At 36.2% G+C, this 27,536-nt stretch overlaps 1 protein-coding gene across 6 annotated transcripts in view; it reads right to left on the bottom strand.

The window, feature by feature from the left end:
* NBS1 (nijmegen breakage syndrome 1) overlaps positions 1-27,536 on the bottom strand; it is a 280,347-nt gene that overhangs the window by 30,081 nt on the left and 222,730 nt on the right. For 3 of the 6 annotated variants that reach the window (XM_089789301.1, XM_089789303.1, XM_089789299.1), the window contains 3 exons: positions 25,381-25,564; positions 25,195-25,286; positions 24,492-24,962 (listed from right to left, as the gene is read on the bottom strand). In XM_089789301.1, coding sequence (XP_089645427.1) covers positions 24,492-24,962; positions 25,195-25,286; positions 25,381-25,564 — 747 coding nt within the window. Of the gene's footprint in view, positions 1-24,490; positions 24,963-25,194; positions 25,287-25,380; positions 25,565-27,536 lie in introns of all 6 variants that reach the window. The other 3 variants (XM_089789302.1, XM_089789300.1, XM_089789298.1) reach the window with 1 other exon arrangement.

Here is a 27,536-nt window from a genome sequence, read left to right on the forward strand (position 1 = left end):
ATGAAGTATAAAGACATGTTTGCATGGAAATATAAATATCTCAAGGTAGTACCTTCACAATTATGTATGCACCACATCTTGTTGGTACTAGGAGTTGTACCAATATGGAAGAGACCGCACCAGATGAACAAGAATTGTCACGTGAGTCAATTGGCTATTGTGCCCGTGTCCCTCTAACACGTGGCTGGGCTAGTATAGCTTGCACCATTGTCCTTGGCCTCTTTCTCTCTCCTTCGAGCTCTACTTGCCTCCTCCCTCAGTGTGAGAGTAAGTTTTCCCCACTGGTTCCTAGTGTCTTCTAGTAGTCTTCTTTGTTTACTTCTTCATCGTTTACTTTGACACCCTTGGTATGGTACTCTCCTTCGTACTGTACCTCACATCTCTTATTTGTACATTTGTTATGGTGCCTACTTGGTTCCCTTAGGGAAACCTTCTTTCCTCAAGTCTTCAAAATCGTCTTTAATGTTTCATTTATTCCTCAAGTCTTCAAGCCCTTTGAATGGCCTCAAACTCGTCTATTTGTTCCTTCCAACTTTAGTCTTTATTCAACAAATTTGGCATTAATTCCTCCTCTCCAAAGGGATACCTTGTTGTCTTCTATTCTCGTCACTTTCTTCTATCCCCCTTTGCCTATTTTCCTCAAACCTTCGAAGGATACGCTAGCATCTATTCTCGCAGTTGTCTTCCTCTTAGAAGTTCTAAAGCACTAAGAATGTTTGTGCCAACAAACAAGGGACCTCCTCATCACTTGATCAACTACAAGGCTAACTCTGAGATAATGCCACACTAAACTATTGGGAACTTCTTGTTGTATAGCCCCTCTCCATGCGCGAGTTTCTATTAACGCTTGCAACAGTGAGATGAAGTCAGACATCATCGCTCTCTCTCACTCGAATGACTCCTAGAATTTGTTCTCTTCGTTGTGGCTACTATATTTGTTTATGGGTTGTCCCATTATGCGTCCTTCGCCATATACCACTCCACTCCGAGATCCTTTAAAGGAAATAGCGCCAAAGGTTTACTACGACAAGTTTCACATATACTAAATAGATAGTAATAGAAAGTTGTAAAGTTTTATTATGCTGAGGTCTGATTGGTGTAAATCTCAATTTGACTATGAATAGATAATGCAGAATTTGTATTTCACTGAAACTGTTATATACTTATTATATGATGTTACTTAAGAATGAGATTACTCACTGAAATGAAAAAGTGAATTAATATATTGCAAGTGTGAACTATAGACTGCGATGATAGAGAAGGATTGTCGTGGTTATTGGTCCTTTCTTCACCGCAGTTTAACATATATATATACATCCTATCGGGAGAGGATGTGACTCATGCACGGTGACCATTCAATCAAAGGTCACGAGTTCAAGGATTATGTATGTTTGCTGCTAACAGTTAATAGACTGTTGTTAAGGATATTAACACAACCGATGGAAAGTATAATCGGCTGTCGATAATGATATTGTCACAGCCGATGACAATGCATTATTGATATTTAATGATAATACATTTAATGTGATTACTACAATCGTCTATTCAAAGGAATATTTCATAATTAGATTCAATAATGCAATATATATATATATATGTATGTATGTATAATATTATATGTATGTATAATATATGAATCAATCATGCAATATTAGATTGAATACAGATTAAGGAGCATAGATTAAATTTCACTCATGCTAACAATCTTATTTGAAATAAGATTAACTTACATAATCAGTGTAGTCATCATTATGTTTTAAGCTAAGAGAGAGAAAGAAGAAGGAAAACATAATGGATTTTCATGGTGTCTGGCTATCGCACAAAAGACCCATGAAGGTTATCAATGTGTTCGACAAAATCCAGCCCAAAGAACAAGGATAACCCAAACTTTCAAAACAATGGGTTTTCTTGGTGTTCGGCTATCGCCCAAAAGACCCATGAAGGTTATCAATATGTCCGGCAAAATCCGATCCAAAAGATAACAACAATTTCAACCATTGTTTGAAAATAGATCAACTAAAATAAAGTCGTCACTTTATCGTAGGATCAGAACACATGAAAGGTCATCACCTTTCTCAAGAAAAGATGTCAATTTTCACAATACAAGCTTGTAAGCAAAAATAAGAAAATAATTTGTATTCATGAAAAATAAATGCATTTACAATAATATCATACCAAGTTTTTCTCGGAAGTACACAATTTTCAACTTCGCAAGAGGTTTGGTGAAAATACCAACATTCTATTCATTTGTATTGATATAACTCAATTTAATGATATCTCTGCCAACCATATCTCTTATGTAGTGATAGGGAGTCTCAATATGCTTTGATCGATTGTGGAAAACTAGATTTTCTGATAGCTTGATACAACTTTGATTATCACAATGAATCATAGTTGGTTTTAGAGGTTTTCCAAATAGGCCAAATAGAAGTTTTCTTAACCAAACTGTTTTGCGTGCTCCCATGGAAGTGGCTACATACTCGGCTTCGGTAGAACTTAAGGCAACAACTAGTTGTTTTCTACTGAACCAAGATATCATTGCTGACCCAAGATTGAAGCAACAACCTGTAGTGCTCTTGCAGTTGGAGGAACATCTTGCCCAATCTGAATCAGTATATCCTTCCAAATTTATCTCAACCTTTTCATACTTTAATCCATAACCAGTAGATCCTCGTAAATATCTTAATATATGTTTTGCAGCCATAAGGTGGATCTTCTTAGGTTTACACATAAAATGACTAAGGACATTTGTAGCATAGCATATGTCGGGTCTGGAATTCACAAGATACATAGGAGATCCAATTATTTGTTTGAAGAGTGTATGATCAATGTCCTCAGATTTTGATGCTTCTTCTTTCAGCTTGTGTAAATTTGTTTCCATTGGAGTAGATAAGGGCTTACTATCCATCATTCCAAATCTAGTCAGAATATCTTCAGTGTATTTTCCTTGATGCAAGAAAATGTAATCTTTCTTCTGATTAACTTCTAATCCCAAGAAGTAGTGTAGTAACCCTAAATCTTTCATTTCAAATTCAGCTATCAAATCTTGTTTACATTTTTCAATTAATTTATCATCACCTATTGTTAGCAAGTCGTCAACATATAGAACAAGTATTACCATACCATCATCTGTGGTTTTGGAGTATATGTTAGAGTCGGCTTCATTTTTTGAATATCCAATTTCGGAAAGATAGTTATCTATCCTTTCATACCAAGCTCGAGGAGCCTGTTTGAGACCATAGAGTGCTTTCTTGAGTTTACATACATATAATTTTTTATCTTTTATGGTGAACCCTTCAAGTTGTTCTATGTAGACTTCTTCATTAATGACCCCATTAAGGAAAGCAGTTTTTACATCCATTTGATGAATCTTCCATCCTTTTGATGCTGCAATTGCAATAATTGTTCTTACAGAAGTGTAACGAGCTACTGGTGCAAAGGTTTCTTCATAGTCAATGCCAGCTTTCTGGGAGAATCCTCGAGCGACAAATCTAGCTTTGTGCTTTTCAATACTTCCATCAGCGGCGTATTTGATTTTGTATAACCATTTTGAAGATACAACTGTTTTGTCTTTAGGCCTAGGTACAATATCCCAAACATTGTTCTGAATTATGGAATTGTATTCTTCTACCATGGCATCTTTCCACTCTTGTGACTTTAGGGCTTCTTCAACTGTAGATGGTTCGATTTTGTTTATCTCAATTATAAAAGTAGTATAACATGATTGATTTTGAGTTCTCTTGTTTTCTTTTGAGATCTCATCTGGTTCCACATTGTTTTCTTCAAGCATCTTCCTTGCCCATAATGGTCTTTTCTTCCCATTAGTTATATTTGGTTCTCTCTCTTCAGGTGTATGCTCCCTCTGATTTTTAGTCTGTCTAATTTTCTCATCATCTGAGATTGGTTCATCTTCTATGCCGGTTGAAAGCTTTAAAGCAGAATCCTCTTCAAAAATTACATCTCTACTTATTTCAACTGATCTTTGTCCAGGAATGTAAATTCTATAAACCTTGGAATTTTCACAATATCTTATAAATATACCTCTCTTCCTAGAAGGTTCAAATTTAGTCCTCTTTTCTTTGGGTATGTGAATGTATACTAGACATCTGAATATTCTAAGATGACTTAGATCTGGTTTGATCCCTAAGAAGACTTCTTCAGGTATGGTATTCTTTAGAAATGAATGTGGACATTTGTTTTGAATGTATATTGTAGTCTTAGAAGCTTCTGCCCAAAATGATGCATGCATATTTTGATCATGTAGCATAGCTTTTGCAACTTCAATGATAGTTCTATTTTTCCTTTCTGTGACTCCATTTTGTTGAGGATTATAAGGTACTATATGCTCCCTCTTAATCCCAACAGAATTACAAAACTTTTGAAGATGTCAGATGTATATTCTCCTCCATTGTCTGATCTTAATGTTTAAATCCATTTACTTGTCTAATTTTCTACTAATGCTCTGAAGTTTTTGAATTTTGATAGAACTTCATTTGATTCTTTGACTTTCAAGAAGTAGATCCAAGTCTTCCTAGAAAAATCATCAATGAAGGATATGTAATAAAGGAAACCTCCTAGAGAAGGTGTGGGCATGGGTCCACAAAGGTCTGAATGGACTAGTTCCAAGACTGATTTTGACATATGTTCACTAGAGGGAAAAGGTTTTTTTATGATTTTTCCTAGAGCACACCCTTTGCAAGTTCCTCTACGAGATGAGTCTAGTTTAGGAGTACCATAAGTTATCTTATCTAAATTAGGAAGTGAACTAAACCCAATGTGCCCAAGTCGTCTATGCCATAATTCATTAACATTGGATGTTTCAAGACTAAGAGCTTGAGTTTGAATATTGCTTAATCTATATAATGTTCCAAATTTGGACCCTATGATAACAGCATTTATCATATTTGAGTTATTATGCCAATATAGTACTTTTCTTTCTTGAAGGTGACATGATATCCATCATCGGTTAGAATTGAGATAGAAATTAGGTTCCTTTTTATGCCTAGTACAAATAAGAAATCTTTAACATTAAGGGTAGTTCCATCCTTTAATTTTATAGAACATGTCCCAATACCTTTTACAGGATAGGTAGAATTGTCTCCAATTGTAACTCCTTCAGTAATATGAATTCCAAATGTATCAAACATATCTTTGAATCCAGAGATGTGACGGGATGCACCATTGTCTACAATCCAAGGTTCTTTATTTGAATTTACTTCACTTGAAAGTGCGGAATAGTATAGTTGATTTTCATCTTCCTTTGTTTCAGCAAGGGAGGCTAGAATTTTCTCTCTTTCTGGACAGTTTTTGAAGGTGTTTCCTATTTTTCTCACACTTAAAACACTTAACATGAGAATGATCTTTATTAAACTTCTTTTTTATTGTTATTATTGAATTTCCTCTTTCTTTTGTTTGAGACAGTGTGAAGAGCCTGATTTTCTCCCTCTTGATTTGAAGTGATCCCTTTGGAGATTAGCTTTGATTCTTCTGCTATGCATTCATTTTTCAATTGATCAAAAGTAGGAATTGAAGCTCTGCTTACAACTTGTATGAAGGTATCCCAAGACATTGGAAGCCCTCTTAGAGCTATCAATGAGAGTTCTTGGTCTTCGATTTTGTTTCCAATGGAAGATAATTGTTTCTTCGTTTCATAAATTTTGTCAAAGTAAGAGTGAATAGAATCTCCTTCTTCCATTTTAGTATTCACTAATTGGGATTTTAAGGTGATTAGTCTACTTGTGTTATTTATCTCAAATGTATTTTTTATGGTCTTGAATACTTCATATGCACTTTTGATCTCTGATATGGATGGAAGGATGTGATTTTTAACTGAATCGACAATTGATTTTCCTTGCTTTATTGTTACGTCTTTTCAAGGTGAGTTTTTCGGTTTCATCTTGAGGTATTGGGATATCTTTTTCAATATAATCTTCAAATTCCAATTCTTCCAAAATCGTAATGATACGAGTTTTCCAAGAGAAGAAATTTGATGCACCTTCAAGTCTGTCCTCCACCCTGACGTTATTTGCCATTATTTCTTCCTTAAAAATTTGAGATTTCTCTACCAATTTGGCTCTGATACAATGTAAAGTTTTATTATGCTGAGGTCTGATTGGTGTAAATCTCAATTTAAATATGAATAGATAATGCAAAATTTGTGTTCAGTGAAACTATTATATATTTATTATATGATGTTACTTAAGAATGAGGTTATTCACTGAAATGAAAAAGTGAATTAATATATTGCAAGTGTGAACTGTAGACTGCGATGATAGAGAAGGATTGTCGTGGTTATTGGTCCTTTCTTCACTGTAGTTTAACATATATATATATATATATACATCCTATCGGGAGAGGACGTGACTCATGCACGATGACCATTCAATCAAAGGTCACGATGATCGCTAACATCAAGGATCATGTATGTTTGCTGCTAAGAGTTAATAGACTGTTGTTAAGGATATTAACACAACTGATGGCAAGTATAATTGGTTGTCGATAATGATATTGTCACAGCCGATGACAATGCATTATTGACAATTAATGATAATACATTTAATGTGATTATTACAATTGGCTATTCAAAGGAATATTTCATAATTAGATTCAATAATGCAATATATATATATATATATATATATATATATATATATATATATATATATATATATATATATATATATATATATATATATATATATGCATGTATAATATATGAATCAATCATGCAAATATTAGATTGAATACAGATTAAGGAGCATAGATTAAATTTCACTCATGCTAACAATCTTAACAAAAGTAATGTAATGCAACACAATTATTAGAGAACTCGCCAAGCCTCTTTATTAATCTTGATGTTTCTCCTTAATGATATTCTCTATCATAGAAGTCTTTGTCATGCACAATTTACTTCCTCTATATAGCATATCATCTTGGATAATGAAGTCCAATCACCTAGTTCTGTCTAGTAAGAGGTTTTGTACAAACTTTCCAAGCTTCACCAAAATCATGATCTTCTGGATACAAACTCTCAAGTTCCTTGAACTCAACAACCTCAATTTGCATCTCTAACAGGAAAAAATGTCTTAAGATCATTTGCAACCCTAATAGACTTCGCACTCCAATGTTTCAAAATAAATGTATAACTATACAAAAACTCAACTCAGTTCAAATGCCTTTGATTCAACTTTCCTTGATTGTTCAAGTATTGCAAAGCTTGATCGGTATATAAAACAAACTCTTTAGGTAGAAGGTAATGTCTCCACTTCTTCAACACCTAAAGTATACCATAAAACACCTGATCATAAACAAATTATTTTCTTTTACCATCATTTAACTTTTCACTATAGTAAGAAAAAAATTCTACCTTCTTGGCTCAAAACAACTCCAATAGCATTACCACTAGCATCAAAGTCTACTTCGAACAATTTATTAAAATCTAGAAGTACTAAAATAGGTTGTTTTGTAACCTGTTTTTTCAACAATTCAAAACAGTTTATTTGCTCCTATAGTCCACTTAAACTCTTTCCTATCCCCTCTATTAATTTTAGTCAAGGGTCCACAAACACTGCTAAAACTTCTAATAAACATTTTGTAAAAGCTAGCCAAACGATGGAAAGATCTTACCTCACATTCACTACTTGGGGTAGGTCATTCAAGGATAGTCTTCAGCTTCAAATTAATCACTCCTTCACAAATCTACACTTCTTCAAATTAATCAACAATTTCTCTGACCTCAACCTCTCAAAGACCCTACGAATATTCATTATATGCTCTTCAAATGTCTTACTGAAGATCAAAATATTATCTACGTAACCATTAACAAATTTACCCAATCTTTAACTTTACTAGACATTGTTTACTGACCAAGGCCTTATGATCCTTCTGCAACCTAGCAATCCAGTAAGGATTCAGGTACTTCTTTCTTTCTAACTTCAACTTATGAACTATTTCCTCACAAAATAGATTATTATGCTACCACCCTCAACAATGACATTGCATACCTTACTATGACATTTGCGCCAAGTATAGAACAAATTATTCCTTTGTTCAAGTTCATTCTCATCACTTAGCAAGGTTCTTCTAATAATCGGGACTTCTCTTTCAGCATCTTCAGAACGTGATGATTTCGCATCTTCATCTACATGTGCAACTCATGCAATTCCCTTAGGTCTTATGTTTGTTCTTGATGTTGAGGACACTCATAAGCTCTATGTCCTCCCCAATGGAAACATGTGCAACAAAAACCTCCTCTCCCTAGCCCACCACAATCTCTTCCACCTTGCTTGTTTTCAAACTTATTGTTCAATTCTTATTTATCCATCAATGCAAATAGGTATGCCTCTTCAATATTGATCATTCTAACCATACTTAACTCCTTCTGAGTACTTGGCCTCGACCCATTAAGGTCAAGGGAAACTTTCTCCTTGTCAGCTTTTGCATGGCTTATTTTGATGAGGACTCAATAGAACTCTTCTGTATACTACTAAACATCTTCTCCTTGCTTCAACTATTGCATTTTCTTCAGCAAATCAAGCTCATAATCGACATGAATTAATTGTCTCTTCAATTTCTCCACCATCTAATCCCATCTTGTGATTTTGTCCTACCTCTTCGATTTAACTCCAACTAAATCTCATGCCACCAAACCTTTGCATGACCCTTCAGTTTGGCTTTCACATATTTGACCCTTTGGAGATCTTCGATTTCTTAATATTCAAAATATTCTTCTAATTCATTGATCCAGTCAATGAGTTCTTTCGGGTTTAGATTTCCTCAAAATGTGGGGACTTCAATCTTGGGTCTCTTTCTGATTTTGGAAATGGCCCTCAGAAGCCTATTCTCTTCATAGTTTCTTTCTAGCACTTCTTGTTGAGGATGCCCTTCTCCTTCAAATTACTCCTCAATTTCATCTCTTGTCGCAATATTCATTCTTCAACGAATCTCCTACTACAATGCTTGCACTTGTCTCTGAAGGGCTCTAAGACCCTCTTCCATCACACCTCTCTAGCTCCTCTGCCATGGTTCCTTCATAAAGGCTTTTTGCGCTTATCACTCAAACCCACAACCATAGCCCTGATACAAATTGTTTCATGTTCATCTATCCACGTACACGCTCATAAACTTCTGCTCTAATACCACTTGATGAAGAATACTCCTCTTATTAACACAAACAAACAACAAAATAGAAATATAACAACAATTTGCAAGAATGGAAAATGGGCCTCTTATTGTCTCCAATAAAATGGAATTAAAATATTTAGAAATAGAACATCAAAAGCCACATGGACATTTTCCTTACAGTATTTTGCAGGCCAAAGCCACCATCTATCTATCAAGAACTATCTTAGACAACCCTACAAGTCTTCATTATATAGGCAATTTCCACCACACAGAAAGGTTCTAGAAATTTTATCCCTAGATCTTGAGGCCGACCAACCCTAAAATATTATTATTATACTTTATTACATTAGAGTAGGCTGCAACAACTTTCGAAACTCAAAAGAAATTTTGAAAGAAATTCATTTTCCACCATTTCAGATCGCGCACTTCCGAACTCATTGTCAGCTGCTCTAATTGACTATTATCACCCTATTTCAGAAATGCCATGAATTGTTCTACAACACCTTAAAAGCGCAAGCTCCAATTAGCCAAGGTTTCACCCCTTTTCGAAGCCTCTAAAGCCTTCAAAAATGATTTCAAAGTTTTTATACCATACTGCCAATACTGAAAATTTTCAATAAATTCACAAATAGACTTGATATTGCAATGAAATTGTACTGGCAGGCTAATATATCAAGTGTAACAACAGTACTCGGGTACATCAAGACGAGGGAATGTCAAGACGAGTTTTCACGATGGATAGAAAATGGCCCTCATTTTTGGGACAGCCGCAAGTGGCGGACGTGGTAGGTAGGGGTGTTGTATAGTATACATATAGAACTTGAAACGCTAGTTATTATGAAATGATGTTTCAGCAGAACATATCAAATTAAATACTCAAATATAGAAAAATTGCAACATAAACTAGAACCATTCAAAATTCAACATAGTAACATATGTCATACCCAATAGTAACATTCAAACATCAAAATTCAAATACTCATCCTAGCGGCGGCATGGTTGTAGAATGGTGGAGGTGGGGGTACTTGGGTACCCAAGTACCTGATGCGGGGACCTCTAGGGGACAGGAACTTTGAGGTTTGGGAGGGGGTGCGAGTCCCTATGTTACCCTAAATATGTCTAAAATGAACCTACAGGGAAAAAATTAAAACATTCTAAGCTCAAACAACCAACTTACTAAAAACAGTAATTTTCCAGAAATAGAGACTTTGCATTAAGAAAGCCCTTATTCACTAAACCATAAGTATTTTGGGTGATGCAAGATTTCCCTTACACCTAGGATGCTTCTGCATCAATTGTGCATACCTAAAAGTTCAATGAGGGAGAATATAATCAAGGAGAAGCATAGTGGAGGACTTGCAGGACACTCTAGTATTGATAAGATTGTGAGTTTGATTACTCCGAAGTACCTTTGGCCTGAAATTCATAAGAATATTCAGAAATTTGTCAAGAGTTGCAAAGTTTGTCAAATTGCTAAAGGAGTTAATCAGAATATGAGATTGTACAAACTATTATCTATTCCTTGTAAACCTTGGGACGATATTAGCATAGATTTATTCATGGATTACCTAAGACTCAAAGGGGTAATATGATTCTATTTTTGTTGTCGTGGATAGATTTTCCAAGATGGCTCATTTCATATCTTGTAAGAAGACATCAAATGCAGTGCATATAGCTGACTTATTTTTCAAAGAAATTGCAAGGTTGCATGGGTTACCAAAGAGCATTGTTTCTAACAAAGCCAGTAAGTTTGTTCGTTATTTCTGGAAAACACTTTTGAAGAGAATGAATACTTATCCAAAGTTTAGTTCTACATTTCATCCACACCCCGATAGACAAAGAGGTTGTGAACAGCAATTTGGGTACCTTTTTCAGATGCTTAGTTGTAGACAAACCATGTAATCAGGATTTGGTTTTGGCTCAACCAAAGCTTGCTTACAACAATTCAATTAATAGGAGTACCAATAAGACACCTTTTGAGATTGTTACTGGTATGCATCCTAGATGGATTACAAAATTAAGAGATATTGATCAAGAGTAGAAGAGAAGTGTTGAAGCATAGGGTTATGTAGATTTCATGAAGAATTTGCATGATGAACTGAAATTTAACTTGTAGTGTAGTAATAGGTGATACAAGGATAGAGTTTAGAAAACTAGAAGACATAAGTAGCTTCCAGTGATTTGCAGTTGGAACATATAGTAAGATGAAGATGAAGAAATTCAACAATGGTAATGCTTTTGAAGTTGATTTGTCTGATGATATGGATATTTCAACGATATTCAATATTTTTACTTGTATGAGGACCATGAGCCTACTAATTATTCAATTATGGAACATGATTATCCTAAGAAGCAGATGGATGAGGTTGACAGGGTTTTGCATAGCAAAATTGAGAAGAGAACCAAAGGAAAGGATTATTTGGAGTACTTAGTTAAGTGGAAGAATAGACCAGTTGAAGACAATTTTTCAATTTCTCGGTTTGAGTTAATTCATTTTGGTTTCACTCAAGCTGGGCATGGGTCCCAATGTGGACATCAATTTCTTAATAACCCTAGGTGTCTAATGTAGGAGCATCTGCAGCTCTTGGCAATCTTGCATCTTTTAGCTTTATGTTTTGTTCCTTCAATTCCTATTTTCCTGTCTGGATGATCGTGTGTTCAGTTCTTTGATTGTGTGATCCTAGTGGTTTATTAAGGACCTAATTTGGATCATACTCCTATGATCGTGCATAATTTGGATTCCTATTCCATAAGCTCTCATTGTTTTAGTCTCATGTAGTGTATTCTTCATTGACACCTTGACCTATTGATGGATTTTTGTAGGGTGATCTATGCTTCGTATATGCAGTCATTCGAGACTCTTCGTCACAATTCTTGGAACACATGTGGAGCTATATTTTGGATAGCACATTCGTATATGCTAACTTGCTCGACTGTTGATCTATCCTATTTATTGTAATGCATTTCCTAGATATTGGGATGTGTGAATCTTTTGGTTGATAAGTGTGTCATGGTAACCAATTATGTAATATCTATATGATATATCAAGCATAGCGATATAGTAGGAAGATCTAGAGGTTAAGCTCTCATGCATATTGTGATCGCACATTGGATTTGTATTTATTGTTAGCCTGCAACCGGGTAGGCCTATTGCTGAGGATGTTGTAAGCATATTGTCATCGAATTTACATGTAATCGATTGAATTCGAATATTTCATTCCTCCGTTGTGTCGTTGCTTTCCTAAGCGACTCTTGCTGCTTGGTTGTACATCTCCTTTGTGTATTCTCCGTCCCTAAGCTACATCATATTGCAAACACCTCTTCTTCTGCGCCTACCTTCACAATATTCAACAAGTCAACACCAAACTTCGAACAACTAGCATCCTCGTGGTCCCCTCGTCCACACCATCTACACAAGAGTTGCGGTGTTTCTTCCCACAAATAGTCATGGGCAAAATGTCCCCATTGGTTGCATGCGCAACATTGGATCATTGGTCATCATTTTGCATTGTATTGAATGCGGCTCCAACTATTATTGTTATTGTTATTTTTATTATTCCTTCTTAAATGTGGTTGTGGAAGCCACCAGAGGATGTCATGGTGTTATTTGGCCAAGGATCGACCGTTGTTATTGATGTGAATGAGTCTTTGATGAAAATAGTTGTTGACCTAGTCTTTTTATGTTATATGGGCATTCCTTAGTGGAAAGTCCCATAATCTGGCAAATGTCAAAGAAGTTCCTCTTCGGGCATGCGCCCTTAGCGTGGCTCTACTTACATTTCGTACACCATAAATCACCATTCTTATTTTTGCTCATACTAGCTTTCATTGATTTAAATTCTCGTATCATCCTCAGCATATCCTTTAGAAAAGCTTTTCTTGATGGATTCCTCATTCTTGGAGGATTGTCTGCGCTTCTTTTTCTTGGTGGTTGTTCTCTCACTCTCCTACTCCATTGCCCTGTTGTACGCATTTGCATGGATGATGGGGGAGAAAATTTTATTGTCATTTTAGTAAAGATCTCAAACCTTCAATGAACCATTGCTTCTTCAGTCCATTAGTTGGCTACCTGTCCATCATTCCCAACAATTCCCTTAGCTTTTGACCGAGGGCTCTAACGGTCTTACGTTTGGCTAGCTTGGTATTGAAAGTTTTTGCCACAATTTCATTGTTGCCTCACAAAAGTCAATTATCGGTCTAGAAATTCTTCAAATCCATTCATGAGGTGACTTTAGTTTTGTCCACATATGAGTACCAGTCTAATGCTACCTCGCACAACATCACTAGAAATTGTTTGGCCCACTCATCCTAATCTATTACCCTATTTGCGGACCTGATGGTTTCACAGGTTCTACAATGGCACATGGGGCATTCTGGTCACCTATAAATTTCAGCAAATTTTCTTTTGAGACATCACAACAATTTTGGTTACCTTTGATGTTGTGTGGGTTCTAACCAAGATGTGTTAGAATCGGATACATTGCTTTGGCTACTGTGCCCCTATGTCCCTCCAACACTCATGGCTACACTAGTATCACTTGCACCATTGTCCTCCACCTCTCCTCCTCTCCTTTGACCTCCACTTACCTCTTCCTTCCAAGTTTCTCAACCGGTTCCTAGTGTCTTCTGGTACTCTCTCTTGACCCTCTTCTTCGTCATTTACTTCATGACCCTCAGTATGGTATCATACCATACCCCATGTCTTTTGATTTGTTCACAATAATATAATAGTAGGGTTGGTTGCCCCCCCATCTCGTTTCATTCATAGAGATCTCATTTTGTTTCTTAATGTTCGTTCTAGCAATGCTTGTAAAGTATCCCCTTTGTAGGCCTTCCTATGGCTCAACAATACCTTGTTGTGGCACTTACTTGGTTCTCTTTAGCCAACCTTCCCTCAACAAGTCTTCACAATTGTCTACAGTGCTATGCTTGTTCCTCAAGTCTTCGAGCCCTCTAAATGGTCTCAAACTTGTCTATTTGTTCCTTCTAACTTTTGTCTTTTCCAATAGATTTCACATTAATTCCTCCCGTCCGAAGGGTTTTGCCTATATTCCTCAAACCTTCGGTGGATCTGGTGACATCTATTGTCTCAATTGATTTCCTCTTGGGAATTTTGCAACACCAATAATATTTGTGCCAACGGACATGGGAACCTACTCATAAACCAATCAACTGAAGGGCTTACTTCGAGAGAATGCCACACTACACCCTCGGGAACTTATTTCTTGGCAGCCTCTCTCTAAATGTAAGTTTCTATTGATGCTTGCAATAGTAAGACAAAGTGAGATGTCAATGCTCTCTCATACTTGAATAACTACTGGAATGTGTCGTCTTCATTGTGGCTACTACCTTCATTTATGGGTTGTCCCATTGTACGTCCTTCACCATATACTACTCTGTCACTCCCAAATCCTTTAAAGGCAACAATGTTTACCACTTCAGTAATAGGTTTAAAACATACAAAATAAAGAGTAACTAAAACTAATGTAATGCGACACAACTATCAAAGTCCATCGTTGAGGAAGATAAATTGAACATAACGTTTTTGGTAAATGATTGTGTCTATGCGTATAAGAGGATGCCCTTTGGACTTTGTAATGCACCTGCAACATTAGAAAAGAATAATCGTTATACATATTTGATAAAATGTTTATTGGAAATTTCAAAGCGTTTCTAGACAATTGATCCATCGACAATGCGCAGGGCACACTAAATAGCTCTTCAGTAGTGCATGGAGAGATGTAGAAGAGCGAGACTAACTCTGAAACCCCAAGAAATGTAGCTATATGGTTCCAAAAGGGAAGTTGTTAGGGGATATTGTGTACGATAGGGCTAAAGATGGACTCGGAAAAAGTATGAGTGATTGTAGAGACGGAAGTTTCGATGGACATCACCCAAGTAAAGTCATTCATGGGGTAAAGTCATCCCTATTGGATAAGCTTACATAGAAGGGAGAGCACTACACCAAGGGAATGACACAAGAGGAAGCTTTTCAAGAATTAAAGACAAGGCTAACAGGTGCCCCAATACTAGCATACCTAAACTAGAACAAGGAGTTTTACGTGTTGGTAAACAAATTGTTCTCAATCTAACTCTTAAATGCCCAAAACTTGTGAACAATAATTGATTACAAGGGTTGGGAAACCACACTAAGCGACTGATTTCCCTTTGAATTTGAAGGTATAGCTCCCTTGAATTTATTATTTGCGATGAATTTGTTTATTCCTAATTCTAAAATGGTGCTTGTTCTTGACCAAAGAACATGAGAGGAAAACCAAGTTAGGCCTAAACAAGAACTAACTTAGGCTAGGATTTGGATCTTAGTGGGGCAATTAGTTGCTTGATGAAGCAGTTAAGTTCGTGGATCTCTGCCTTCATCTTGACTTTGGCAAGCTTGAGATCTTCAAGCTGCCCCTCTATCACTTCATTTGTTGATTTCCACAGACCCACTTTGGTGTCATGCCTAACTTCTCCAAGATCCAGAGACTGTAATGTGAAGTCATCCGTGGTTAGGTCTACAATCCTACCTTCTTTGTTAAGCTTGGCTATCTCCATAGTTAGGTGCCTAGTATCTGAGTCTCAACCGAGGATGGATAAAGTCTTTTGCTTCTTCACATTTCTCAATGCCGACCCAGAACGGATGGCTAGAGACAAAGTCTCTTTGTTTGAAGCTCCCTCTTCTTTTCTTTTCCTCTTTCTGTCTAAAGTATTCTTGAGCCATGACTTAATGCCAATTACCTTAAATGCAATCCCTAGTGTATCCACACTGAACATTTTCCTCTTAACAAGAGTCAATGCCTTTGAAGCTGAAGAGAAAGGATTCTTTGAAGCTATGGAAATGAGCTTTGGAGCTTCAAATACTTTCTCCACTTTAGATGTTTTCTTTGTTGCTTCATCTGACTCCATAGATTCACTTTCACTACTCCCACCATCTCCAAGGTCAACCACTTGTATTTGGGGGCTACTTGGTAGGTGCAATGTGACACTTATAGATGGGATTGGACTACTGCGGGGTGTGAGAGCCACCGTGACTACACTGTCCTTTAATTCTTTTGCCTTCTTCTCGGCTTCTGTCTCCATTCCGATCATTGGCACTGAACCATCCTAACAAGTTTTATCAAGTGGGATGTTCTTGTCAGGAGGTTGATCACCTCCTCCGGCCGGTTGAGCGGGTCCTTGATTGAGAGGTAGGATTGTGCCTGAAGCACTGCTGTGAGAAGATGAAGTTGCTGCTACATTTGGGGAGGACTGGGTGGACGTGCTTTTGCTCCTGCTTCGTCATGCTATGGTCCACTCGACCCACTTTCCGATTCTCTTGTAGATTCTGGCCATCATTATGTCTAGATCTTCTATAGCATCTTCCAAAGGTTCAGATCTTATGGGAGTATTCCTTAATTTGGTCAAATAATTATTGCTATACATATTTTGACCATCATGCTCAACTCCATCTACATTTATGTTTACCTTATACATCTTCACTTGATCAACTGTCAATCTTGCGAAGGCTCAATCACGGCTCTCGAATTCATCTTTGCAATCAGCCCAATAACCTTTAATTGCGGTGATATGCTTTATCATACTCCCAATTTGGAGGACGTCTCTAGTATACCCATTGGGGTCGAACATAGGCCTCAAGACTTCATACATATCTAGCTTGTACTTCTTTTCGAACACCATCATGTTCTTGGCATCTGAACAGGTGTCACAATTGAAAGCTCCTACCTTCTTAGGGAATTCATATCCCTTCTTCAGGCTTCCACTTAGGACGTTCACCTGCAAAGCTTGTCGGATAATCTCGATTAGCACTATCATATCGCTCAAATATCTTGGCAGCTTCAAGGGAAAACCACCAAAAGCTGCAAGACACAGATAAGAAAAGGATGAGAACTGAATAAAATAACAACCAAATTGACTGATGGCGGCCATGGCTTTGAGAGAGAATCTCCTTTCTGGGCATCCTTGTAGTTCCCTACAAATGCTCATGGTAAAAGCATCATTCACCTATACATAATTTGCATAGTTATTCTGTAGTTGGAGACATGGATACAACTCATAGGATTTAACATCATCAGGGAATTTTTCTAATCTTGGAAGAGTAGGCCATAATTGCAAAGAAGCCAGCATGTAAATCAAGAATGAAGACATGTAGAATGAATTGTAAAACTTGGCCACCTGGAGAGCATTGGAAAGAATCTCACTTACCTCTTGCGCCCAATCAATATACTGTGTGTTGGACCATATAACTTGAACCTAAAAGAAATATTGCTCAACAAAATTTAGGGCTTCTACTTCACCTCTCAATCTGTGTAGAAGAACTAGAATATCAATTATCTTTGGTTTGCAATTGGTCCCGAACAAAGTTTTGGGGACTTTGCTCGTCACTTCGTGGTGTTTGGAACCAAGTTTGCATGATCTCCTTCCTCCAGATCATCTTCTTCGCTGAGAATTCTGAGATGGCCCCACTAAAAATTAAGTCAGAGAACTCCTCTCGCTCTGGCACATGAAGACAATTTACCATCGCCTGCCTATCAATTGAAATCAATAGTGTCATCCAACAGAACTATTTGCTTGGTTTCCGGATTGTAATGATGAATACATTTGTAAATGAGTTCCAGGGCTTGGATTGCAACCGGACAACCAACAACTTCGACTAAACCACATTCTCGAAGCTTCTTAGTGAGAGGATGAATTCATTCGGATTTTACCCTCCTTTGGAAATCCACCATATTATAGAAATGAAGGCATGTGTCTGTGAAGTTTTGCAATTGAGACTTGATTCTAGTTAAACCATCAAAACCCGTGAACTTGGTTGCCATAGCTTATGAAAGAGATTTTGAATCGAAAAAGTGAATAAGACAACAAATACAACAGTAACTGATTTTCAAAAAGCTTATGCGTATTGATAGAGTGAGAAATCAAGAAAAAAGGTAACTCCTTTAACGCCCTGTGTATTTTTATATTAAGGATTTTGATACATCCGTTGTACTTCAGAATTCAAGCCACACAAGCAAAATTAAGGAAATACCTGTTAGAGAGTAAATGCAAAGTCTCAACGAACATTTAAAAGTCTTTTCACTATCGAACTTGGTTGCCATAGCTTATGAAAGAGATTTTGAATCGAAAAAGTGAATAAGACAACAAATACAACAATCACTGGCTTTCAAAAAGCTTATGTGTATTGATAGAGTGAGAAACAAGATAACAAGGTAACTCCTTTAACTACCTATGTATTTTTATATAAGGATTTTGATTCATCTGTTATACCTCAAAATTCGGCTGTACCAAGTTGATAATAGCAAATATTAATATAATCTTTGGACACCCATAAATATTCACGGGTGCCAAGTCAACTGGCAAATTAATAACAATTGACTTTGATAAAATTATAAATAATTAATTAACCTGAAACGTCAGGAGTAAAGATGCAATCACAACCCATGACAATAATGACATATAAACTATGATTCAAAAGCACAGAAGGTGGATGAAAGAGGAAGTATTTTAAGAGGAGGAAAGGAATAGGAGAAAGACTATCAGTGCACCACTATTGATATTAGCAATAATTTGAAGTCTGTCTTTTATTAATCGCTGGGCCTGCCTTGTGGCTGAGGAAACTGGATGGTAGCATTTTCACATGTCCAAACAGGTATGTTAGAACTAATATTGCAGAATATATTGTTTGACTAACATTGGAAATAAGGCTTTACCATATTATATATAGACAAGTAGGAGATAGTTTCCACAGCAAGTCAAATTGTGATATTGCTATCACGATTTAACTGTGTAGTTTTTGAGTCAAAATCATTGGCTCGTGTTTCATGAGTAGCGATTCAACATGAATCCATCTCTCATGAGAATAAATGGAACACTTGACACTCATTGGATCTAGGTGATGCTCATAGAGGTGAAGCATCAAGACTCTGTAGTTAAGCATGCTCAAGTTGGAGTAGTACTGAAATGGGTGACCTCCCGGGAAGTCCCGATGCTTCACCTTTGTGAGCATCACCTAGATCCAATGAGTGCAAAGTGTTCCATTTATTCTAATGAGAGATGGATGCTTCATGAGTAGTGATTCAACATGAATCCATCTCTCATTAGAATAAATGGAACACTTGATACTCATTGGATCTAGGTGATGCTCATAGAGGTGAAGCATCAAGACTCCATAGTTAAGCATGCTCAAGTTGGAGTAGTACTGAAATGGGTGACCTCCTGGGAAGTCCCGATGCTTCACCTTTGTGAGCATCACCTAGATCCAATGAGTGCCAAGTGTTCCATTTATTCTAATGAGAGATGGATTCATGTTGAATCACTACTCATGAAGCATGAGTCAATGAGTTTGACTCAAAAACTACACAGTTAAATCCTGATAGCAATATCACAATTTGACTTGCTGTGGAAATTATCTCCTAGCCTTATTTCCAATGTTAGTCAAACAATATATTCTACAATATTAGTTCTAACATACCTGTTTGCTTTCCCTTTATTTGCAAACAGGGATTTCTAACGCACCTTCTGACCAGGGTGTGATCATTCCACAGTAAATCTGTTAGCCACGTGATGTTTACTTATTATTGGTCTAGTCAATACTGAATCAAGACCCTTGCTGCCAAGGAATAATGACAGCACTTGTTTCTTTTTTTAATCTGAGCTAAGCCCTCTGACTCAGCGGACATGTGAAAATGCTACCATCCAGTTTCCTCAGCCACAAGGCAGGCCAAGCGATTAATAAAAGACAGACTTCGAATTGTTGCTAATATCAATAGAGGTGCACTGATAGTCTTTCTCCTATTCCTTTCCTCCTCTTAAAATACTTCCTCTGTCATCCACCTTCTGTGCTTCTGAATCATAGTTTATATGTCATTATTGTCATGGGTTGTGATTGCATCTTTACTCCTGACGTTTTGGGTTAATTAACTATTTATAATTTTATCAAAGTCAATTGTTATTAATTTGTCAGTTGACTTGGCACCCGTGAATATTTATGGGTGTCCAAAGATTATATTTATATTTGTTATTATCAACTTGGTACAGTCGATCTCCATTGAAGTTGGGTTATATTTATTAGTTACAACTACTTTATATTACTAGTTACATTGATATTATTAATGTTATATTGATTAATTGAAAATTACTGATTTGGTTACTGTGACATTAATCACAAAAAGAAATTCATTATTGATAAACATTATATAGGGATGTATTATTATCATAACAATATCTAGATGGGGTATATTTATTGATTTGGGCTCATGACATTTTTTTGAACAGCTATTTTGTTCAGTGTTACCCCAAGTTTCTGAGACAGCAGAACAGGGAAACGACTAAGAGGAAACAGGAGAATTCTTCTTTTATTTATTTTTGCCATTTTGAAGAACAAAGAGGGCAGCAGAGGGACAGCTATATGAAAAGAAGGAAAAATTTCAAATATGTAGGGGAATTTCAAATGTATTCATGTGATAACATTGCTAAAATTCATTCATCATTTACATTACAGCAATTGAGTTGATATGAGAGATCAAATAAGAGTTAAAATTCATAAATTCATATACATGATGTAAATTAGTAAAATAAAATAAGAGTTCTTTTTGAAGTTTGGGTGAGTTGTTTTTATCTACATAGTCATCTATAGATGAGATACAAAAAAGTTTACCCAAATATATAGAAGGATTCATTTTCCTTTGATTTGTGTAAATAAGATAAACATCTTGTTATGAGGAGATGCGGAATTGCAGGTAACAAGATAGAGATATGGGGATGTTAATCAAATTAGACTATGCAAGTAAATGAATAAGAAAACAACTTTATTATATATAAATGCAGTCACCAAAAATTGTGGGATGGTGATGGGGTGAAGCCAATGTTCATATGATAAGAGTTTCTTGGTAACAATGGATAAAAGTTAATAAATAAATAAACGCCTAAGTGCATTGCTACAAGATTAAGTGGTGTTAGTAAGGATTTAAAAGGTTATGTTGGTTGGTCAACTCACTTGGAAATTTTCCTCATGAAATTGGATAGTTGGCCCATTGAAATCTCCTAGGCAAGAGAGCGAGCTAGACAATGGGCACTAGGGAAGGGCCAGGCAGATCACATTCAACCAAAGATAAAGAGTATATTTTAGTCCTCATCAAGGCAGATTGTGATTACACGTGTATCCTTTTCCACCTTGCATCCACTGTATTAAGGACCTTTGCATCTCATCACCAAAAGAGAGGAGCCAAAATTCAACAAAACAAGCATTTATTCACCATTTGGCAATAGTTTACATATTTCATGATAAAGTTTTCCATTACTTCTCTGCAATTCTCAAACACATTTTATTAGATGCATTGTTTTAGAAGATTGTATGTGATGTCCAAGGGGTTTAGCTTAGTTGGTTGAAGCAATGAGTTCTCATTGTGGACACCTTGGTTCAAATCCCAAAAGGGACATCTTTGTGGAATTCTACGTTGTGACTCTTGGTCTTCTGTTGGTTGCATTCGTCTCATTGTAAAAAGTGGATTCTATGTTGTGACTCTTGGTCTTCCAATTGTTGTTTCTAGTGTGATTGCTCATAAGGAGCTTGAATAAGTTGTAATTGTTGCTCTTAAAGAGTACCCGGTTTGTAAACGATCTTAGCATTAAGATTGTATGTGATGTTTTTAGTATTGGAAATCAATTTGTATAATTTGAAAAGTGGTTTACTACACAATTCACCTAGTCATGTTTTCCAACTGAGCAGTTCAGTAAGCCACTGAAATAACCCCGACAGGTTATTGCTTCTTCTAACACCCAAAACTTAAAACCTCAAGGTTTAGGTATTTCGTCAAACAGTTAGCAATCAAGCTTTGTTACCAATGTATGGTCTTATCTACTAAAATTATTCAAAACTGATCTACTACAATTTGTCAAGTACTTGGGATGCATTCGCTAATTTGTATTGTCTCTAACAAATTCATAAAGTAACAATATAACCAACAATGTTACGGGAAGGATTCTCATTACAAACAGATCCTTCAAATTAATAACAATCCAATAGTTGAAAACAGAACCCGAACTGGATATCTATATAGCATCAAAGGGAAAACTTGATTTGGTCGTCAACCGTAGTCGTCATGGAACTTGTCAGATTTATCCAAAGTCTGCTTAACACAATTTGGAAGGAATGCCGATGCCGCCGACTGATCACAACGACTGTTTGGGCCCTGACCAAACTGGCCGAGATTGATTGAGTTCTCAGTTGTTCCAGAATTAAGCGAATGAACTTTTCCAAGCTTGATACAAAATGAGCTCTCCCCGATCTGGAATAGTTCGCCTTAATCACTTGCGGAGTAGTTTCCTTACAGCTACAGAATTATCTAAATTGGCGATTCCTTAAAACACCAACAAGAGATAGATGCTGAAGACTGGATTTGCCACTTTCGCTAACCTTGTGCTATACGAACCCTTTCAATCGATGCCCAAACTAGATGGTCACTGCTGCCGTATTCATTTCCTTCAAATTTTCACCATGCGTGGGTTTGTCTATGAATATGCCAAGGCTGGTATGCGAGATCAGTCTCACGGAGATGTGCAGCCTGTAATCTGTGACGAAAACCGATTGAGGGTACTTGAAGAAGTTTCGCCGGAAAGCTGCCGACTTGTATAAACAACCGCACAACCCTCTAATGTTACCTGCGGTGGAGAGGGGTAGGTCCGGACTGTTTCTTGTCCAACTCAGTAGCCTTAACCCGACGCCACTATTTTGATTGATGCCTGATCATTCCCAAGCGCATTCCTAACTTTCCCAGCCCGACCCTAGGTTCGGGTTGCATCCAATAAGAGCTCCGATCTTCCAAACAAATCGCCCTTTCCTTATGCTCGAACTGAATATGTTTGAGGGTCGACGTTTAATATTGGTGATAATTCCGTCCTCGGCAGGGATGTCAACAAGAAATCAGAAGACCTATATGCTTTGAGTGCGGCAGATTCTGGTATGCTGACTGAAGCTCGTCTACCAAATCCTTCAATGACATGTCATCCTAGCCTGACCTGAAAATCGCATGTCAAATAAATCGATGCCTATAATGTTTTCCGCAAATTGCACTTTCTTGTCCTGTTGTTCTGAATCCCTAACTTGAAGTTAACTCCTTCCGAATTCTTTCCAACTCGGCAATAATTCGTGAAACGATGTCAATCTCTTTCCCTGCTGATCCTTGAATGAATAGTGATGCAAGAACCACAAATTGGCCTTAAGCCACAAATAATCGCCCTGATGAAATGACTGAATGTCACTTCCAATCTGCAATAATTCAGATGATATTTCACACCCTCAAAATTGCCTACCTATTGAGAGTTTTCGTTCTCAATGGCCAGTTGTGACAATTGCAGAAACCCTAGGTTCCACAATGCACCTGTGACTGAATCACAATCTGAAAACAAAGAGAGATAAACAACTGCCTGATTCGAATGGAGCCCCGGGGTGCCTATTTAATCTTTTCTCTCCACCTTCTCCAGAGACTTCTAGAACATTTCTGATTTTATCTCTTAAGTGACTTTATTAAATATTTTTATAATCCAAGTCACTTTATTAAATTAATTAAATATAAAGTTACCTTTTAATATTTATTTATTTGATAACTTTATAAATAATTAACTTAATATCACTTATTTATTTAATTAAAATGATTAATTAGTTGTCCTCATAAAATATTCATTATTTTGGACAACCAAGTTAATCAAATTAATTAATCAGGCTGCCACCGAAAATTGGGGACATGACAGCCACTGGATTTCTGTCAGTGGATTTCTTTCACATATCCAGTTAATTGTCTTTCCCTGATTTTAAGATTTATAAATTGGGTAGCTATAGGTCACATGTAACTTATTTAGAAGCAGGGACAATAAACTCTGTATTACCAGTTGGTCTTGGAGCTATAATGATAGTACGACCTGAGTGGGTTTAATAATAAAGGTATGTGTACTCCATAGAGGTGGTAAAGGTTGGAATCCAAAGAGAGGTCATGTGGGTGCACCCCATTGAACAATATAGAAGGAAAATGGGAAAGCAATCAACTTATAACTTTCTACAAGGGAGATCTTATGCACCAAATTGGTTTCTTGCTTGACCAGATCTGAAAAACTACCTATAGTTTTAGCTATCCATCTGACTTCTAAGCTTTGACTAACACAGAGATCAGAACATCTGATGAAAAACTTGTTTCTTCCTATCATCTTTTAATGTGACAGTATTCCTATTGAAATCTAAACAAAAAAGCATTTGCCTTTGATTTTCATATGAAATTCGATATTATCCGAAAATGCAGATCAAAGATTAAAATTGACAATAGAAATCAACAGAAGAGGCATATTAAAAAAACAATTTTAAAGGAAAGTTCAAATGTTACCTTTCTAAAACATTTGAAATTTGGAATATCATCCTTTAATGAAAGGTTTTCATTTTTATACTCCCCTGCTTTCCTGACAATGAGATTTTTATCATATAATATGTCAGGTTTCTGGAAATCCTGGACATCCGTACTAACATCTCTCTCCTCTCTCTTAATATGCATAGTTGTTTCTTCTTTAGCCTCTGACTTGTTTACATCTTCCTTTTCTTTTTGACCACCAATTTCAACTGTCTTTCTACTAGCAGATAAGAAATTCTTATCACCAGTAACTGTTCTGAACTGCATCACAGTTTGATTTACAGATGATTCTCCCAAGAACCTTGCGGAAAACAGCTGACTGGAGTTAACTTCTCGTACAGATTTAAATCGTCTTGTTTCATCTGCATCTGGGAGAGTTTGTCTTTTATTGGAAATTGGAGAGATTTCAGTACCATGACATTTCAAGCTATTCCATCTGGATTCAACAACCTGCATCACAATTGTCCAAGATGCTCAATGATTAATCTTCAAGTGTGGATGCAAAATCTCACCTGTAAAATACTCATATGAAGGCAGAGTATTTGTTTACATTCATTCAATGGAAAATTCAAAAGATGATAGCCTTAATGTTTCTCCAATTCCAGAGAATATCTGGAATTATACACTAAAATGTATAGCTGTGAACAAAATCATCGAATCTTAAATTAAATCTATCGCCAACCTTGGAAAATTGATGAGAGGTGGTAACTTCAACTTCATCTTCAGAATCAGCCACTTCAACTGTTTCCTCTGTCCTATAAGATGATACAGGGCCTGTATGCAAAAGGACATGATGCTGGATCTGTTTATTTGATTTATTTTTGAGGAAACCAAAGTATCAAAAGAAATGAAAATAGAAATAACTCACTCGATGGCAGTTTGAAGAAAGATGCATTAAACTCTCCAGATAAAACAATTTCAATTACTTTATATTCATCCAATCTAGGGATTTTCTTCACATGAAGAAATTTATCAGGGCCCAGGCCGGAGTTCTTTTTTGCATCTTCTGCTGGAACTACCAGTAACTCACGTTCTGTTGGTATGTCTTCTTTCTGAACATATATAATAAAAAGAATAGGATCACTACTGAGTTTGACACCTATAGGCTATTTGAATGAAATTTACACAACAAATTTAAGTTTATGAATAAAAAACAGATGAGGCAAAAATGACAATCGAGAACCCATTTAAGTCACATGCACTCCTACTCCTACCTTTGAATGCATATTAAAAAATCAATTTAACCAGTTTCCTCCAGAGTGCTTTTCAAAGGACTAAACCAGTGTGTCCCAGTTAGAGGACACTTTGGGAATGCTGGGACGGAGACAGAACTCCTCTCCTCAATCTATTGTTGGCATCCCCCGCCTAATATAAACATCCAAGTCAAAAATAAAAAAATAAAAAATGAAGGCTTTATGATAAAGTACAGCACCATTATTTGAATTTGTGTAGGTGGAGTACTGATTGGGATGTTTCAGAATGGATTTTTGATTGATTTGTTGTTATAACTATTGTAACTTTGGTGTGTTATTACGTTAAAAAATTCCTAGTGAAAAGAAGATTAACATTATCAGATTTCCACAATCCATTTGAAATGTAGTTTTTTTCTGGATTTGATTGTGTATATATATTTTTAGAATCAACATTTTGGATCACACTCCGTGATCCATCATCAAGATAAGAGAATGCAAGATGATTGCAGATTGGTTGACAGTTGAATAATGTTATGATGTATGTTGCGGTGAGTTCCAAAAGTAGCATTGAAGCTTGTCCTAGAATAGAGTTTCTATCATTACAACTCCAAGGCATTTGATGAAGAACTCACTACCACATCTTTATCTAAGTAGTTCTTTAAGTGTGGATGACCATGACAATGCAAGTGCAGGTGGCATTGTTAGAGTCATAGTTGCAAAGAATTGTAGTATTTTGCAGAACCCACAAATAATCACAGGTTGAACACAAAAATGAGTAACTAGATAGAACATGTAATGGGATTTTCAACATGACTCAGAAAAATGCATAGAAAATCATTCCAACTAATGACGAGGGAAAAACTCCACTGAGCAAAATGTAGTTTTGTAATGTATTCTCAACAGGCTACACAGATCTGTTTCTTCTCAATGATGTTTACGAAGTTTCTAAGGCATGCATTTAATTAAACTGCACAGTGCTATTGTTAAGTGTTAACTACAATGAAATTATCGATACTTGAAGTTTGGTTGATGATATCAGGCTGGAATGTTATAGGCAAGGTCACGAGTATTTTACTGCTATGTTATTGTTTCAACCAATTAAAATATATAGGTTAAGACCAGTATAGATGACCATTCATGCATGTAGATACAGGGATATAACCCAACATGAATGTACATGCATGTGTGCGCATATATGGAACAGTGACCCCCTACATGCTTTAAGTTTGATCTATACATGAAGGAAATTAATAATATGTTCCAGCAATTTTGTAATATGCACGTTTTTGAGAAATAATATCTTTTGATGTTTAATACTTTTGCCAAGATTTCCCGAGAGTTTTTAGCATTTTACCTACTCTTAAGTTCTACAAAATTTGGGTCAGCCAAGTGATTGCCAAGTCAAAGAATTTCAACTATGATTGCAGTACATGCAGTGATAGTTAAGGACATGGTTATGTTCTAAACTTCTAGGGGATGCTCTGAGGTACTGCAAGTTGTTAGAAACAAGGTCACCGGGAGACGGGGAGACTTTGAGGTCTCCAGTACTGGTACTGGTACCGATACAACAATTTTTCAAATAGGAGACAGGGGTACTTGGAGACGGCAAATTGTTTTTAATAATTTTTTTTCAATGTTTAAAGAGTCTAATACTAAAAGTAAATACAAAATTTGAAAATAGTAATACTGTAAGACTAAAGTAAATAATAATAGTAATGTCACATTAAAAATTAAAATAGACTCGTAGAGTCAAAGATTTCAAAACTCACATGATCACAATATTGTATCTCATAGAAATATTTGTTTTTCGAATATTGCATATGATCACCAT

The sequence above is a fragment of the Cupressus sempervirens genome, chromosome 6 (genome assembly GCF_028749045.1).
Source record: "Cupressus sempervirens isolate cs-2001-9-10 chromosome 6, ASM2874904v1, whole genome shotgun sequence".
NCBI classification, from domain to species: Eukaryota; Viridiplantae; Streptophyta; class Pinopsida; order Cupressales; family Cupressaceae; genus Cupressus; species Cupressus sempervirens.